The following is an 18,097-nucleotide window of genomic DNA, read 5'->3' as shown; positions in this document are numbered from 1 at the left end:
CAAACAACTAATTAATTGATCAAAAAACAATTGACAGATTAATCGACAATGAAAAAAAAACGTCCAAGAACAAAGACTGTGTTGCAGCTGAGATATTACAAGAAGTCAGAGCTACAGTCATCTGCATGATCATCTTTGTTTCTTTAAGTCTTGAAATCCAAATCCAGTTTTACAGAACACAATAAGAGAGAAAAAAAAAGCAACAGTATTGGAGACTGAGCTTGAGCTTGAGACTAAACCACAGTGAGAGTCATTAGACCAAACACAACATAGGAGCCAACGTGTTAATGCTGCATCACTGGTCATCAGAGGGATGACAGTGTTAGACCACCACAGATTCAACACATAAACTCCGTCTTTTTCAGTCCAGCATTACCTTCAGCATCATTCCTCAAATTCCCTCAATGGCTAAAAGTGTTAAGTGTTGAGCCATAAGCAGTGGTGATGCCAGGATGTTAACAAGTAAATCAGTTCGGGTCTGTCTCTCCCAACTCCCGCTCAGCTGTACTCACATGCTGCAGGCAGGCAGACAGGCAGGCAGGCAGGCTCAGCGTCCACACGATATGATGCTGGTACGGTGGCTTTCGGGTAAGTGTGTGCGCGTGTGTGAGGGCGGTTTGTGCGGCTTAAAGTCCAGGGATGTGAATGAGAGGGGAAAAAAAACACACACAAAAGAGAGAAGAGCAGATGTGCGTGTGTGTGTGTGTGTGTGTGTGAAACAGAGACAGAGAGATGATGGAGAAGATCCAGCATGTGAGAGAGCCAGAGCAGAAAGATGCAAATGTGTGTGAAGAGAAGGAGAAGTGTGTGTAGGTATGCAGGAGACTGTGTGTGTGTGTGTGTGTGTGTGTGAAATCAGTCCAGTGCTGCTCAGCTGCCACAGAAACAACAGATGCTAACTCTCCCTCTCTACTATACTCCTCGCTTTCTCTTTCTCTCGTTCGCTGGTGCGCTCGTTTGCTCCTCCCCCTCTTTGACAGCAGCTTGCTGTAGGGTGGAGACACACACACACACACACACACACACTCATACACACACTCACCAACAGACGCACACACTGTTTCCTCAGGTCACTCATGCAGGAGGCTGAGTTGATGCCAGGCTCTCCTGCCCTACTTTGGCCCAGGGAATTGGTGTACACGCCACACACACACACACACACACACGCACGCACACACACACACACACAGGCTAAATCTTGACCAAGCATTTTGAATATTGATTTTTGAGAAGCTAAATTAAAAGCTCGATTAAGTTTATTGTTACACATCTGGGTCACAACTGTTTCGTGTGCAGTGCTCAAATAGGGGTTTGAGGACCTCCAGGGGGTCATGACACTCTTCTAGGGGGTCCCTGAAAAGTTTTGAGATTGATTCATCTAAATGATAAGGATATCAATATATATATTTTTTTATTTTATTTATTTTCAAAAGAGGCTTCATTATAGCCTGCATTTATTTTATTATTTAGCAATCATTACTTATTAAGTATTTCCTTTCCACAAACAACTTTATAGTTCTCATATCATTTAATATGCATCATATTTAAGTACCAAGCTAAACTATTGTTCTTTTTTATGTTTTTATTATTATACCTATTTTATATTCTCTATAATTTATATTAGAGCTGCAACGATTAATCAATTATGTATTCATTATTAAATTAACTTCTTAGGAAAAAAGGTCAAATTCTCTGTTTCCAGCTTCTGAAAGGTGAATATTTTCTGTGGTCTTTATTTCCCTCAGATTATTAATTGAGGACGTCATGGTGGGCTGTGGGAAACATTTTTCACCATTTTCTGACATTTTATAGACCAAAAATTATTCAATTAATCAATACAATAATCAGGAATGAAAATAAACGTTAGTTGCAGGGTTTTTTTTTTGTTTTTTTTTTGCTTTTATATTATTAAAATACATTTATCTTGCGCTTCTGTTCTTTCTTTCTTTCACATAAATAAAAAGTGTCAAAGAAACAGGCAATTTAAGGGACATACATGACAGGGTCCCCTGTATATTTCCCATCTCGTAGCTTTATAGGAACAGCTATCATTAGGATTTTATTGATCCTTATATTGATACACTGATACTGCTTATTGATACCCTTATTGGTAAGGATGTCCCGATACAACTTTTTCACTTCCGATACGATACCGATATTTCAGCCTTGAGTATTGGCCGATACCGATATCGGCACGAATCCGATACGATATCAGCACGAATCATACATACTTTTATTACTTATTTTATAGTGTGGAATGTTAGAAAAGGCTTGATCAAGTGATGTTACTCCAACAGAGAACAATAGTCAGCAACCAGAGTCACCTATGGATAGAAGTGCTGGAGCAGAAAATGGACTGTTTATCTGAGTGCTTATATCGGAGATTTTAGATGCAGTCCGATAAAATCCAATACTTGTTTTTTGGCTGATATCGGACCGATATCCGATATCAGTATCGGATCGGGACACCCCTACTTTTTGGTACTACTCGCCATACTTTAGTACAACATTAAAGACACGACAAGAAAACATGCAAAAAGTTATTTTAGAATTACTTTTATGTAGAAATAACAAGGATTAATTGTTTGAGTTGAGTTTCTGCATTTCACAGCATTTTCATCAAATTTAGGAAAATGACGGCACACATCTGAACATTTTGCCCTATAAACTATTTATGAAACATTATAAATACTAATAGCATTATTGTTTGTACAGGAACTTATCAATATTTCAGTATTGACCGAACAGGAACCAGTACTGGTTTAGTACCACTTCTCCATACTCCCTAATGTCCATTTCGGCCCCAAAATCCAGTATTAGTTGGGCTCCAATGTTAAACTGCTTTTCCATTCATTTTATATGGAAAAAAAAGAAAGAGAGGAGGAAAGACAGTAGTGTCTGCCTTCATTAGTATGAGGAATTTAAGTATTTTTGCTCTGCATGATTTATGTTCAAGTCTCCATCTGTTTCTTAATCTCATGCCATTTCCAGATTTTGTCTTTGGTTTCTAAGACTAATTTACTTGTTTTTTTCTGACTGATATCCGTTTTTCTCTCTCTGAGGGTTTCGATTGTAAGAAACCTTGTATATAAATGAAAAATGCCGCTTAAAACATTTATATCATGTCAAAGTCAGCAGGTTATGCTATAGGCTTCCACAATCCCATCAAACAAACGCAAACACTGCTATCTCTGTCTTCTATATTTGGACGTCAAACTCCCCAACAGTGATACAGTGACACACATCGAAATCGCCAGATATGAAGTTCCACATCGTCAGCATCTAACTGCCTCTGTCAACACTCATCACCTCAGTGCAGAATTATCAGATTAACAGCAAGAGAGAGAGAGAGAGATACAGAGATGCAGAGATGGAGGGAGAAAACAAGACATGATCTAGAGAAAGACGGGAAAGGGGTAGAAGAGACGAGGAGGAGGAGAGGAGATAGGAGAGAGATAGGGGGAGGGGTGGTGACAGAGACTAATGGCTCCGGGGCTCATATTCCCCCTTCCTTGCTTCCTTCATTTACCTCTCCTCTCCTCTCTTCTCCCCTCCTCTCCTCCTCTCCTCTCCTTTCCTCTCCCTAGAGGAGCATTGTTCCCTCATTCAGCAGCTGGCAGAGACCTCTGCATTGTGCTATCAAAAAAACCACTGGAGACAGGCAGTTCTCATCTTTAGGGTTGTGTGCACTGCACCAACATTTTCCTTTCAGACCACCTTTTCTGATATTGAATCAGAGCCGTATTTACATAAACTTTGCTTGAGAGTACTGTCAATAACTGCCGCAGGAAAATACACAACTGTACTGTACATAATCCATACATCCTCACCATATTTACTTCCCTGCAGGAGGGAGTGTGGATTTAATGTTAAGTTTGATTTCATTATTACATAACATCTTTACTTTTTATTGCTAAGGTTACATTTACTGTTAAAAGCACAGTATGTAAGTTCTGCAGCTCGGTGTCTCTCTCACAATTAAAATAATAACAAAACATGTAGTTTGATGACATTTGAAGTCTTGTGGGATCATGGGAGTTGTTTTCCTCATTGTTAAACAACCACCATTGCAGATACAAATCTATCTGACGTGACTCAGGCAGAAATTATTAATGTATTCAGGTTTATTCACGTTACGTTCAGTCATGTTTGTCGTCTTCCTCCTTCGTCAATCTCTGACGTATCCCGTGTTTCCTAGAAGTTATTGTATCCAGCGGCTTGGAGAAAACAGACCATTACTTTGACTAAATTATGGATTTCTCTGTTTGAACACTGTTAAAAATATTTGGGGTAATGTAAGTACATAACTTAACAAAATATCTAATAGTGTTTTTAGAAATTTCAAATGTTACATATTGTAGCTTCAAGGTATCATGAAGAGGGGTATTGCTTTATTTATGAGTGGGCCCTCGGCATGGGAACAACCAGAGGTCCCACAATACTTAAAACCTGTTATATTATGCTTTCAGCGGATGGTCTTAGGGTCAGAGGATAAATATTTTATTTCCTGTAAACTCTACAGTAAAAGTCCTGCATTATTTTGTGATCTAAAAGCTTTTATTATGAAGCAGCAAAATGAGAAAAAATGGGTTTTCATCAACAGTAACTTAATATGACTTCTATCCAGCTGAAAGCAACATGAAACAGTAAAAAAAAAGCGGATTCCTGAAAGTACAACCAGCGACGCAGGAGAGAAACTAAACTTCAGACCACAGAGATTCAGTTAGAAGCCACAAAAGTACTGACAGCTGAACACACCAACATAAAAAACACCCTACTCTCTGCTCTCCTTCACACTAATGAGTGCATCCCGGCTTTCCAGCATCAGGAAAAAATTGAAAGGCAAACTTGTCTGTTGGCAATTTGAAGGGTCAGTCGCCTCTTTTTAGCGTGTTTCACAGATTAAAAAACAAACCTGCATATAAGTGCTAATTTTGGTGTAGAAACAGGATAACACTGATTTTGATTTGATGTCCACGGAGTGCCTTTAATTCAGAGAACTTTTTGTTCTGTTTTTTCTCATTTTTCCTGTCTGAGTCATTTTATTGTTGCTGCTGCAAAAATCTAATTCCTCCAAGGGGATAAGTAAAGTTTCATTATCTACATTTCCAAGGCATCATGTAGGTTATACTTAGTTTTTAATCATTTAGGGGACGTACATTTCAGACTACAAGAGACTACAGGTATTAAAAGGAGTGTGCAAGTTGTTAAAATCCTCTTGTGAAACGTCCCTCATGAGTTTGCACACAGGCCTTTTATGTCTGATCAGTTGAATTTAAAAAAAAATCCCTTCACCTGGCAAGTCTGCTGTAAAACAGTGCAAGAATCGATATAAGGCTTTGGCTCTAAAAATAGCAGCGCTCAAAGGAGCTCATCTATAATTGATACGATACAGCAGTACAGTAATCTATATTGGTATTGATTAACTGATCAGCTTGCGGAGGAGATGGGGAGGAAGAAAGAGGAAAATAAAGAAGAGAGGAATGTTTTATTATGTCTAGTTAAAGTTTAAATGCCAGAACTGATAAATGCGTTTCATCTCTGGCAGCTAATGAAAGCTGTGGCATGACAGTGACGCAGCAACATGCAGCAAATCAGTCACCTTCCTGTTACAAGTGACAGCTTAAACCCCCCAAATCACACTGTGGGCGATGAGTCAGACCATTACCACAGACACCAGTAACACAGGGGAGGAGAAGAGGAGCTGACAGGTGGAGAGGAAGGAAAGGGATGAAGGAAGGGGACTGAGCTGAGGAGAAAGAACAGAGCGGTAAAATGAAGTGGAGAAAGAAAGGAGAGCAGCCTACTGTAAGGATTCAGCAGACAATATACCCACAACTTTGTGTCTGAAAGCTCAGAGAAAGAGTTGCTGCTAATCTTCTACTTAACAACTGCTGCACGACACACACACACGCACACACAGACACACACACACATAAAGTGTTATAAGCAGGCTAAGAGAAGTGAAGATAATCCCCTCTGCATCACCTCAGTATTACTGCTGACAGACGCCGCCTCTGTGTGTGTGTCGTATGTATGTGTGTGTGTGTACAGTATGTGTGTGACAGTGTGCGTCTGTGACAGTGGTGTGTAATCCCAGTGACTAATTCTGCTGTCAACCTGCAAGCATTACCAGTCCCACATCAGGAAATTATATAGCACGGGAGGAGATCCTGCTTAGAGGTCAATACTGTGATGTTTTGGTATTTTGAATGAACCTCCAGAATTTTTTCTGATCAGCACAAACAATAACTGTATTGAGTACTTGAGAACACAACACTTAAGCTCTAAGGAAATTTGAGTGTCATTTATTTAGGATTCCCTGTTGAGTGAGAAATTAATTCTGGTTTTAACATAATCCTTTTACTGGTTATTCTCCTGTCCATCTTACACTACACTTCAGTCTTTTATACTGAACAGCTACTTTATGGTTTTATGTTGCAGAAAAGTTTTGTTGTTCATTAATTAAAAAAAACACATTTTTGCTCAATTTAAAGGAGCAATATGTTGCAATTGTGCATGCAAAAATAAATGCTGCAGCCCAAACAGCAAGTTGGAGCCATAGATATGTTTCAAGCAAGCTCTGCCTATGATGTCTTTAAAGCAACTGACTGGAGAATGTTTGAACATCTAACTTTACAGGTGCTGGGAGAGAACTACAGCATCTCTGAAAATAGTTGTGTAAACACTTTTGTGGCTCCAGAGCAATTGTGTGAACTCTATAGACAGTAGAATAAACAGTGGACAAAGTGTCCGTGAAGTCACCCGTAGGTTTCTGAAGAGTCTTTGTGAATCTCACAGTGTGGTGACCCGATCGACTCCCGGCTAAACCACAAAATGGGCACAGAGGTGGAGTGTGAGTGCAGTTCAGGTGGCTGAACAGTAACCAGCTGTCACTCAAAGTGGGCGTGCACTTACTTACGCACAAATTTAGGCTTTAATATCATTGTTAGAAAAATTTGCCCCTGTACAACAGAAGAGGGAAATTAGCTAAAGGGAAAAAAAACATTTTTTGCACTAGGATGTTAACATGTTCTTGCTTTTGTAGCCAGCCTCAAGCGACCATTCGAGGAACTGCAGTTTTTGGCACTTCCACACTGGCCTCATATTTCCATCCCGCAGCGCTTTGTGAAAGCTTACTAATTTCTTCAAATGTACTCTTTTTAGTATTTTATGCTAAAGCATTTAAGTTTCCGTAAAGTTTTTTTACGTTTAAAATTTTTTTAAGTACCTCATAAATGAAAGCATTGTTATCAATATCATGTGACTGTAGAGACAAAAGTACTGGAAGCTTTACATCATGGACACAACTTTATCTTTCATGCCATTATCTTTTTTATATCTTAACACATCTTGTAGCCAAGGTGGCTACAAAACTGAGGGGGGGTTTAATGAACTGGGTTTTGGGTGAATGACAATTTATGCAATGACTTGCTACAGTTTGAGAATAAGATTCATTTTCTCCGCTCACACCCTCTTACCCAAACACTGCTTATATAGCATTTTATAGCTTCCTTCTATAAGTACATTAAAAACACTTTTGGCAAGATAATTACTGAAAATAGAGCACACACTCAGGGTTAATATGTGACCCTGAATATTTTTAGGTACAATTTCAAAAATAGGAGAAAACATTAAGGAAAAAGTATTCTTGTCTGGTGATTATTTGGTAAGAAAGTCTAAACTAATGAGCTGCTCCTGATTCACCACAACACATTTCAAATGAAGCTTATTCTCCGCCAAATAAAATCTTACAAAAAATACTACAGATGGGGCTTTTGGGAGAACATTCAGCCAAGCAGGCTTGCCTGGCCGAATGCACATGAATTTGGACAACACACTTTGGAGCCACAGGTCTGACATACAAAATTGGCTTAAAATAGCCTGAAACGTGACGAGGAACGTCGGCAACGCAAACGCAGCATGAAGACTTTTCACAGACAAACATGCTCCATCTGCTGTACTTCAAATAAACACAGATCCATATCTGCTGCATCAGCTTAAATCAACCGTGTCGCTGCCCAAGCTAACACACACACACGCACATCCACACACTCACACACACCATGGGCAGTTCAGTCCTGTGCTGAGCTGTTTGGCGACACCGGGTGCCATATTTAATATAAATAACAGGAGGAGACCTGCACACATACAGCGAGAGGGACACTTTTCCTCTCCTGGTGGAGGTCATTATAAGTTCCTCTTTCTTTGGCAGGAAGTGTGTGTGTGAAACAGAGTGAGCACTGCTGGTCACCACATGCTATCGCTACGGGAACGGGACAAACACAGGCCTCAGATGGACACACATACACACACGGCGTCGACCAAATCCCAGCGTGGACAGAAGGTTTGATATAAAGTTCATTCAACAGTCACTAATAAGAGTCACGACACAGACAGAGACACACAAACACACACAGACACACGGAGACCTTAGATTAACCGATCTTTTTGAAGGCCAGCATGTGAGCAAAACCTCTAAATACTAAAGTACACCTGGTTTCCTGAATGTTGAGCAGGGAAAGCCTTGAACATTAAAAAGCAGGCTGCAGCACAGTCGGCTCTTGGTGAGGCCAGCTGGTCCACCTCTGATACCCACTGTGCGTTCTCACTGTAAGAACCCCAGTATTACACCAAACAGCGCCAAAACAGAGCTGGACTGAGCCAAACCGTCAGACCATCCCACCATTTTGACACTGTGATTAGGAGAGTAACTGCAGGAATTTAGAATATAAAAGAAAAACAGGCTATTTGAAAAGTTTGCTCCTTTGCGGAGGAGGGCAGCTTCCAATGGTGATCCAGAGTCTGTGTTTACCTGCACACGAGTATCCTGGATATGATCCGATCAACTGCACACAGATAACCAGAAACGCTGATACTTAAACCTTGAATTATGTATACAGGGATGGTTTTCTCATGTTCCATGTAAACCCCATATATAGAGTATGATCAAAACCAGGATAAGCCTCATAAACAGCGTACTTGTGTGCATAAAGTGTGCAAAGAAACATTTGCACCATTTGTGACTGAGACGCAGACGACTCTGTGATGAAGCAAACTCCAAACAAACTAAACTAACTGACAATTTTGTCTGCAACAGCTTGCATATCTGCTCTGTACATCGTTTGTCCCGTGGTCTCCTTTGAGGAAAACTCAACTGCAAAAAAAAAATTAGAATTTCATAGCTTTTTTTTTTCTTTTGGTTTCATGGTAGCACCCACTGTTTTGGCACTAATTTGCTGGAATACTGTTAGTTCTCCAGCTACATAGATTTGCATAAAGTAATGCTGGTGTTCAGACTGACAAACGGCCAGACAGAAGTCTGCCACACAAGCACCACAGACTTTGAAAAACTCCATCGGCTTTCCTGCTAAAGTCTCCTTTTTATCGAGCTTACAAACATAAGAATGTCTCCTCCTGCACGTTAGCTTGTTGCACGAGCCACCAAAAACATTCACCAGGAAAAAGTACACTGCTAACATCAGTTTGTCAGTTACTTAGCTAATCAGCTGCTCGGCTGCACAAAGTAAACAGCACGTAAACATTATCCGAAAAGGTTACTTTGGTCTGGTTAGATGCTCATAAAACAGTGTCTGCCCATAGCCTGTAAAGTACAACACAAGTTTATTTTCTTTCATTCCCTCAAAACTAAAACAATTATGAACAATACTAATATTTATTAAATATGTTGTCATTATTTTTGACTGCAAAACGGGTGACTAAATGTGATTTCAGTTGGACACTAGTCTTAAGACTTTGAAGAGCTCAAGGTGCTGTCCATGGTGCTGATCTTATTAGCACTCAAGAGCAGACATATGCAAACGTACATATGAAATGCACTGATGTTTTTCTCTGGTCAAAGGAGTAACCAAATACAACCAATTACCAGGCTAACAAAAGATATTACCGTTCAGATTTGTGCATACAGCACATGCACTGTGCACCCTACAGACTGCTAGACTGAGAGTTTACCTCTGAGTTCAAAACATCAGTGTGTCGACTCTGTTTTCAGTTAACAGTCTCTTTTGTCTGTAGTTAGATTTAGACTGAATATTGAAATGTTTGAGGCTTTTTGATGACTCACAGACAGATGGTGGTGCTTGATAAAGTGTCAAAAGGGACAGTTTACCATCTTCGCTGTTCAGAAACTACACATTAATGACTACAAAACAGCATCTGATGTATGTGAAACTAAATGTGAAAGGAACTTAACGCAGTTCATCCTCTTACAACTAAAACATCACAGTATATTTCAAAATTCAGATCAGCGCTATGAGATGGATTTCCACAATCATGCTGGTTTGATCAAAAACACCTTGACCCTGGTGCTTCTTTCCGTTTGCTGTTTCAATATATTCTCAATGTCTCAATGTAGAGAATATAGGCTTAATTTGAGATCTTTATTCAAACACACTTTCTCTTTGAAAATTAGAATTCATAATCCATACATCATAGTTTTCAGCATGATGTATGAGATCGCTACGCTGCTTCAATAAGCTTCCATAAATTTGCATACAGTAGCTGTTAGGGAACTTCATTATGATCTGTCAGCGTCCGACACGTCTTAACGTACATTTTGCCCTTCAGTTTCTCCTCAGACTTTTGAAGGGCCTGTGATCCTGCGTATCAGACTATAACAACACCTTCCTGGATCTCCTCTCTGAATAATACATTGCTGATACCAGTAACACACACCACACACACACACACACACACACACACACACACACACACACACACACACGCAGACTACCTCCTTCAGTAAACACATTCATGAGGTGAATTAGGGGACTAGGGGACATGATGCGGTGTAACTGTGTGCGTGAGTGTGTGTGCGTGTGTGCGTGTGTGTGTGTGTACTCAGGTCCCCCACTATGACAGCATCCCATTAGCTTAGCCAATCAGCAGTTATAACCTGGTTTCCTAGGTTACAGCCTTCTCAGTCACTCCCTGCAGACAAACATCCAGGAACACGGTGCTTGCTGGGAAGCTTCCTTGTTTATGTGCATTTGTGTGTGTGTGTGTGCATATTTATTTGTCTGTGCAAATGTTGCACCAAAAGTCAAAACTTCAGTACACAAAAGCATTGAATTCATTTACTACTATTAAACAGCTATTCTAAAGAGTGAATCACAGCTTTACACAATAATAAGAGGACCAATAACAGAAAAATAAAATAAAAATAATATAAAGCCTGGTCACTGCTTCCTGTCTAAAATGGCATTTTGGTTTGGTTTGGTTTGGTTTTATGAGTTTTATGAGCCCACAAACAGTGTATTAGGTTTAGGTAATTTAAAAATAGATAGAAAGACTCTTTAACAACATTTGGGCTTCCTTACAGACAAAGAAGAAAAAAGGAGCAGAAGTAGAATACAACAAAGACATAGAATACAGAGATGAAAACCATGTAAAAGAAGAAAGCAACGATGTAGAAGAAGAAAACAAAGAGGAAGACAAAGATAATAAGAATACAAAGATGAAGAAGACAAAGCAGACAGAGAAGACACAGAAGTAGAAGAAGATTAATAATAATAAGATGAAGAATAAAAAAAACAAGAAGAAGACAAAGAAGATGAAAAATAAGGAAGAAGAAGAAGAAGAGGCTGGTAGACGAATATAAACACCAGAAGACAAAGCCAAGAAGAATGCATAGACAAGATTTATTTATACTAAGAATACGGCGACAAAAAGAAGCTGAAGAAGATGAAAAATAATAATATAATAACAACAGGAATACAAAGGCAAAGAAGAAGACTAATGAGAAGAAGAGGAAGAAGAGTCTGATAGGAAAATAAAGAAGAAAAACAAAAAGATAAATAGTAAGAAGAAGAATACAAAGACGGCAAAGAAGATGAAGTAAAAGAAAAAGAAGAGGAGAAGGAAGAAGATGTAGAACAAGAAGATGAGGAGACAATAAAGAAGAACACAGAATCCTCTCTGGTTTAACGTTTTAAGCCAGAAAGGGCAGAGCGTGATGTCACAGGTTCCTGAATTACACCTGTATGTAACCGCAGTGAGGTGAGGAGTTAAACCACTGGAGGGCAGCAAAGACAAGACGTTCCAGGGGATGTTAATTTACTCCTTAATTAAAAAAGAAAAAAATCTGTTCTGTTCTGTTATAATTCCACTGAGATTTTCTTATGCATTAATCTGTACATGAGCTGGCCGATAATATACTGTGTTTATGTGCAGTACTCACCCTCAGGTCTGTACTGTGCTACTATGGAAACGGTCTGTCCTGCATTCTTCAGAGCAGCGGCTGCCTGCTCGTGCGTTGCACTGGACAGGTCCACACCGTTCACCTACACACACACACACACACACACACACACACAATTAGATCCCGTGGCTCGGATCAATATTAATAAATGTATGGTGAGGAGAACGCTGTACATCTTGGCCTGTCGATAACTCACAGGTGACCAGTCACGTGCATGGGCAGTATGTGTGTGAGGGCTCGTTTAATGCATAAAATCATTTCATATCAGCACTTGCATCATACAATGATACATTCACAGTACTCTGAGGGGATTATCAATGCCTCTGCAGTGCGATGACTAAACCCTGTTTGAATCCTGTGTGAAGAAAATTAAACCCATATTTCACTTTAGCTTAAAACAAAACACAGCATCTCTTAACAGCCAATAGTGGTGACTGGCTGACTTACTGGTAAAGAAAACTGGAAAACAAATATATCAGTGCAGTGAAATGTCTCTTTAAAATCAGGTTACCGTACATACTGTCAGTGAATGCATTAGATCAAGTTCAAAATGTTCAGCTTCAGCAAATATTATTATTGCTTTTCTTATAGTTATTCTGAGGTGTGCAACCCCACATCAATAAAGTACGCTGGGGGAAAATAAACTGACAGAGCAGCTCCCTTGATAAGAGAGCCTATACAGTAATAATAATAGAATCTGATTTATTAATAACAGTAACGGTGACAGTACTTGTTGTTCTATACTGCCTGTAATATGTCTGGGCTCGTACCGACAGGATGCGGTCTCCCTTTCGTAGCTCCCCACAGAGATCAGCTGGCCCTCCAGCAAGAATGAAGGAGATGAAGATTCCCTCTCCGTCCTCCCCTCCGACTATGTTAAAACCGAGACCTGTGGACCCCCGCTGGAGCACCACCCGCCTGGGTTCCCTGGAAGAAACACAAATGAATCACACACACACTGGGTTAGGGGAAAAGATGATGATGGTATTGCTTTTTTTTTTTTTTTTTCAGTTTTGCACGCATCTTAAAAGACCAGTGTGTGACACAAAACTTGCACAAAACGTAAAAAGCTGTATCTGAAGCCAGTATTTGGTTCTGGGTTAGCTGGCAGTTTAACATGGTGGCCAACATGGAGAACCTTAGAAACGGCTCATTCTAAGGTTAGGAAAAAAAAAAACATTCTTATTTTCAGGCAATTAAACACAAATCAAGTCATACTTTATAATTAATTATACATACTTTTTAAAAACATCATATTATGCCAATAAATCCCCATAATTCTTACACACTGGATCTTTACTGTATGATGACATTTGATTAATTAGTTTAAGATAATGTTAGTTGTAACGCCTGTTTAACAGTCAGGATATAAATGAGTATTTCATGCCTACAATATACCTAAAATAAAATATTGGAACTATATTTAGCAGTTCCTGTAGTGCAGGCCTTTTTTTTTTTTGAATGGCCCTTCGTGTCAAGGGGCAAGATGTTTACATCTTTTATGTCTGACCTGTAAAGTTAGGAAGTAACAATTCTATACTTTTTTAATTTCATATTTTTAATTGATCAAAGGGCTGGACTGACTGGGCCAATCAGCTGCCAACTGAACGGGTGTGTTGTTGTGTATATCTTCTAAAGTTACATCTCAGTGGAATGAAGAGTATTTAAAATCAGGATCATTCGCCTCAATGACCAGCAGATGTCAGTATTGCACTGTCTCTGTTCTGTTGCTCCACCACAGTCACTCTGCCCTTTTTGATTCTTTAGCATATTTCGAGCGTCTTTAGACAGCGGGGTTAAACAAGAACACATGCAGGAAGTCCAAGACGACACAGGCAGAACATGTTCAAGACAGAACTGAAACCAGGTCTGTCTTACTGGGAGGAAACCAGTTGACCATCATGTCATCCTCATGAAAAATTAGTGATGAAAACAATCATGATGAGTGCAGAAACAATTCCAAGAATCCAAGAGCTGAATTCTTGTTAGTGAGTTATTACAGTTATTTATGACTATCCTCAGCCAGTCCGTATACTGGAGGAAGGAAGGGGCATTACATCACTAAAGAACACTCTATTCTCTGCTCGGTGCCAGACTCTGGTGCCAGTTCTTATTGAAGCCTATGGGAGAAGCGCATTAAAATCCTGAGATACTGGCCCAAACCCAGTGTCCACCCTCACACACTCACAGACTCTGAGGCACATTTCCAGTAAGTCTGCAAAGGGCTTAGGTCTGTCCCAGTGTCAAAACATTAAGTTCATGAGGCTTCTCTCACAAACTGTTTGAACCCCTTATGCACACTCATCCTAAGACGGCACATCCAAAACTTAGTAAATTGAATATTTGAGTGTTTTGCATGTTTGACCATGATTAAAACATTTCAGGACTGAGGAAAATAAATCAGACAATTAAAATAATTAAGGAATAAAATGAAGGAAAAACCTAATTAAAGAGAAATATTACTAAAAAAAAAAACTGATAAGACAATAAAACATGCAAGAAAGACTTTTCTGAGATACATTTTGAGAAAAGATGTTACTGATATATTTGTTGCAAACAGAGCCACTATGATGTGAGACAAATATCAATCAATCAATCAATATGAGGGTTCAGGGCTCATATTGATTGACCCCATGAGGGTTCAGGGCTTAAGGCTTTAGGAAGGACGCTGGGATTAGGTATCTACTTTCTATGACCTTTGATGAGGAAAGAAAATGAAAAGAACACACTTCAGAGAATAACATACTGCACTGACTACTTTTTGTTTATTTGCTTTTGCTCTCCAAAAAGCATGACTGATATTGCATCTCCTGTAAACTTGAATACAACTGGCACCAAAGTCTGCAACAGAGATACGGATCGAAATGAGCTTTTAATTTCAATAATCAAAAATCAAAGGCAGAATTGGCAGTTCTCACAGTAGTTTCTTTTTCTCTCTCTACCCCCGCCTACTTGTGGTGCTCAATACATGTCCAGAGAACAAAAACTACATTTAAAAGACAACATAATGTAGCCCACCAGTCTTTATATCTATTTACCTATTTATATATACCATAAAGACGATGTTTATGTTTTTTAGGGTATGAAACCAATGATCTGTTGCTCTTTACAAATCAAGACTTGATGGTCTAACAATTCCATAGGCGTCAGTGCAAAAAAAAAAAAGTTTAAATCAAAAGATCGCATTGAATTGTGACCTTTAAATTAAAAGTCAAATCGAATCATGGATTTGGAGAATTGCGACACCCTGCAGTGTCATTAAAATTCTGTGTTTCAGTTAGATTCATTAAGGCGGGCTGGTGATTCAGTTTTTAATGCCACAGCAGTGTTGAGCTGCACGCAGGGTGGTACAGTACGCAGATATTAAATTTAGAAAAAAGCGAGGACTGGTAATCAGTTTCCACAGACAGAGATTTTGGCGTCTACCGAGAGAAAAAAGGTTAAACCGGTGAATCCGTCCTCCTATGACGTGAATTAATAAATGACCGCATCTTTCGCTTGAAATCACCTACTTACAGAGAAAGCAGATGTTCTTGAAACTGTGCGCACTCAGTGGACATTTATTAATACCCATAATCCTCTATGTGCATGAGAAACTAATCAGAGAATGAAAGAGATGAAAGAGAGAACAAAGGAGAGATGGAAACACAGACGTCAAAATGACCACTCTGCAGTCAGTCTCAGGCTTATCAGATTTATTATAATCAAAGCGCTCTGATTGGCCCGGAGGGTTATGACGAAATGAGTCATATTCTGGTAACCACGGTGACGCCAGTTGAGTGACGAGGGCTGTGATAGGCTGTAATCCGTCCATTAAAATGGATTAAAGACAGTAGAGCAGCACTGAGAGTGTATCTGTGTGTGTGTGTGTGTGTGTGTGTGTGTGTACATATGTGACCTGAGTTTACATGCCAGACAAAATTCCCAGTGCCATCTGCCTTTTACTGCCAAACACACACTCTCTCTCTCTCACACACACACACACACACACACACACACACAAACATAGCAGCAGGGTGAGCAGGCGGGGACAGAGGTCATTTAGTGTATTTTGGGCTCTCTAGGAGTCCCAATCTGGTGTTGTGGACCTCTTTGAGGGCCGCTTAGAACCCAGAAGGGGACATGAGACAAGTAATAAAGGAGAAGAGAAAGAAGAAGAGAAGACTGACATTTGACCATGTAGGATGTTTGATTTAGTCATTTTTTTAGCTAGTAAAGCTAAATGAAGATGCAAAAACAGTGTCAATGTCTGCCAAGTCATTTCTCCTACGTTCTCTTTCTCTCTGTGTCTTTCTTTCCTTTTTAATGTATCAGAAATTTTGTCATCACGATTTGTATTTAGGCTACGTCTATTTCTCCTCTGTGGCTCTCCCTGAGGTTTCTTCTGTTTTTTTCCCTCCCGATCAAGGGTCTACAGTGGGAGTATAGACTGTAAAGGCATCACTTCGATGGATTTGGATTTTTCTTTGGTTAACAAACTTTGCAATTGCAACTGATAAACATGCATAACGTTTTTAAACAAATAAAGATGTCTTACTGACTTAATCAGCCTGAAAAGTTTCCATACATAAAGCTGATATTATTGCATGTACATTAGTGTTGGGTGTCCAGTAAAATATTATCAATTGCATTAACCAATGGGGAATCTAACTAAATTCAATAAGGGACCAATTACAGAAAATAAATTTCCTGTTCAGTCATACAATGAAAACAATAAGAAGACGCCATTAATGAAATATGATACTTAAACCCAGATTAGCCCAATTAAACTACCATTTTCAAAACCCACACTACAATGTCTCATATTTGTTTTCGATCTCCATCTAATAATCTCTCTAATAACAGTATGGGATGTTTGAAATATTGTTTTTTTTCTGTCCAAACTTTTTAAATAGAAAAGCCTAACAAGCGACAGCTAGAAAACTTAGATGCAACCGATCTGTATCTTGTTATTACAACCTGTAATAACAAAATATAGATTTCTCGCATCGTGACAAACAAACTAATAAAATAATAAACTGGTCAGTTACAGTTGGGGTGGGATTTTACAGAACAGTCAGAGAAAAACCTTTTGTTTGTACTCATTAAAATGTAGATGTTGGCGTGTGTGACGTCTCACCTGGGGATGTCGTCGTCTCCGGTCATGGCCCTTGGCAGCGGTGAGTATCTGGGCGTGGTCAGTGGGGCGGGGCTTACAGACTGGCTGCCGCTCAAGTAGGGGCTTATATGGTTGTCTTGATGAGGGGAGTACGCTGGAGGAACACATGCACACATTTATTTTAATCATATTTTACAAACTGTTACACATAAAACCACACTGTGTACTTTCATGCACTTGTAGCGTGATTTCTAATTTGAAACATCATCGAACAGCAGTCTCTGATTAAACAGTGTATTTATTGTCGAATCAATCACAGTTCAGACTGGATCTTCGGCCAATCAGTGAAACTGTTAATGTACTTTATATAATTAGAGATATGGTGAGAGACGGTGGTGTGATATATGCTGTTTGGTAACGTGTTAAATTCAGAGCGGTGATAAATGACATGTTGTTTGATAATATGCTGATCTGGAGAGGTGTCAAGTGGCTGTAATCCAGTGGACCAAATTTACCCAGTCTGATAATCAGACTGTTATATAACACGTTTAAAACTGTCTGTTCGATGTCATCTTTATATCTTTTAAACCATAAACACAATGATCCTAACCAACTTAAACTGGTTTAAAATAACTGGAAGTACTTGATATTACTACAGCGGGTACTGTATCGGCACATAATCGTCAGGGTCCAAGTTTAAGGCTGTCGGGTTTGTACTGTCAACCGCTAGAAAAGATTTGTTGAGTAATATATTTTCACGGCTCCATACGACGAGAACA

At 39.3% G+C, this 18,097-nt stretch overlaps 1 protein-coding gene across 1 annotated transcript in view; it reads right to left on the bottom strand.

Annotated features, from left to right (window-relative positions):
• The window catches only part of LOC146324311 (discs large homolog 1-like protein), a 156,359-nt gene that overhangs the window by 30,795 nt on the left and 107,467 nt on the right, over window positions 1-18,097 (bottom strand). Inside the window, exons 13-15 of the mRNA XM_084723625.1 lie at window positions 17,340-17,472; window positions 12,991-13,147; window positions 12,200-12,302 (exon numbers count right to left, since the gene is read on the bottom strand). Of these exons, the coding sequence (XP_084579751.1) occupies window positions 12,200-12,302; window positions 12,991-13,147; window positions 17,340-17,472 (393 nt within the window). The remainder of the gene's footprint in view (window positions 1-12,199; window positions 12,303-12,990; window positions 13,148-17,339; window positions 17,473-18,097) is intronic.

Source organism: Lutjanus erythropterus, chromosome 7 (genome assembly GCF_056507025.1).
Source record: "Lutjanus erythropterus isolate fLutEry1 chromosome 7, fLutEry1.hap2, whole genome shotgun sequence".
Lineage (NCBI taxonomy): Eukaryota > Metazoa > Chordata > Actinopteri > Lutjaniformes > Lutjanidae > Lutjanus > Lutjanus erythropterus.
This window is presented reverse-complemented; position numbering and strand designations above follow the sequence as displayed.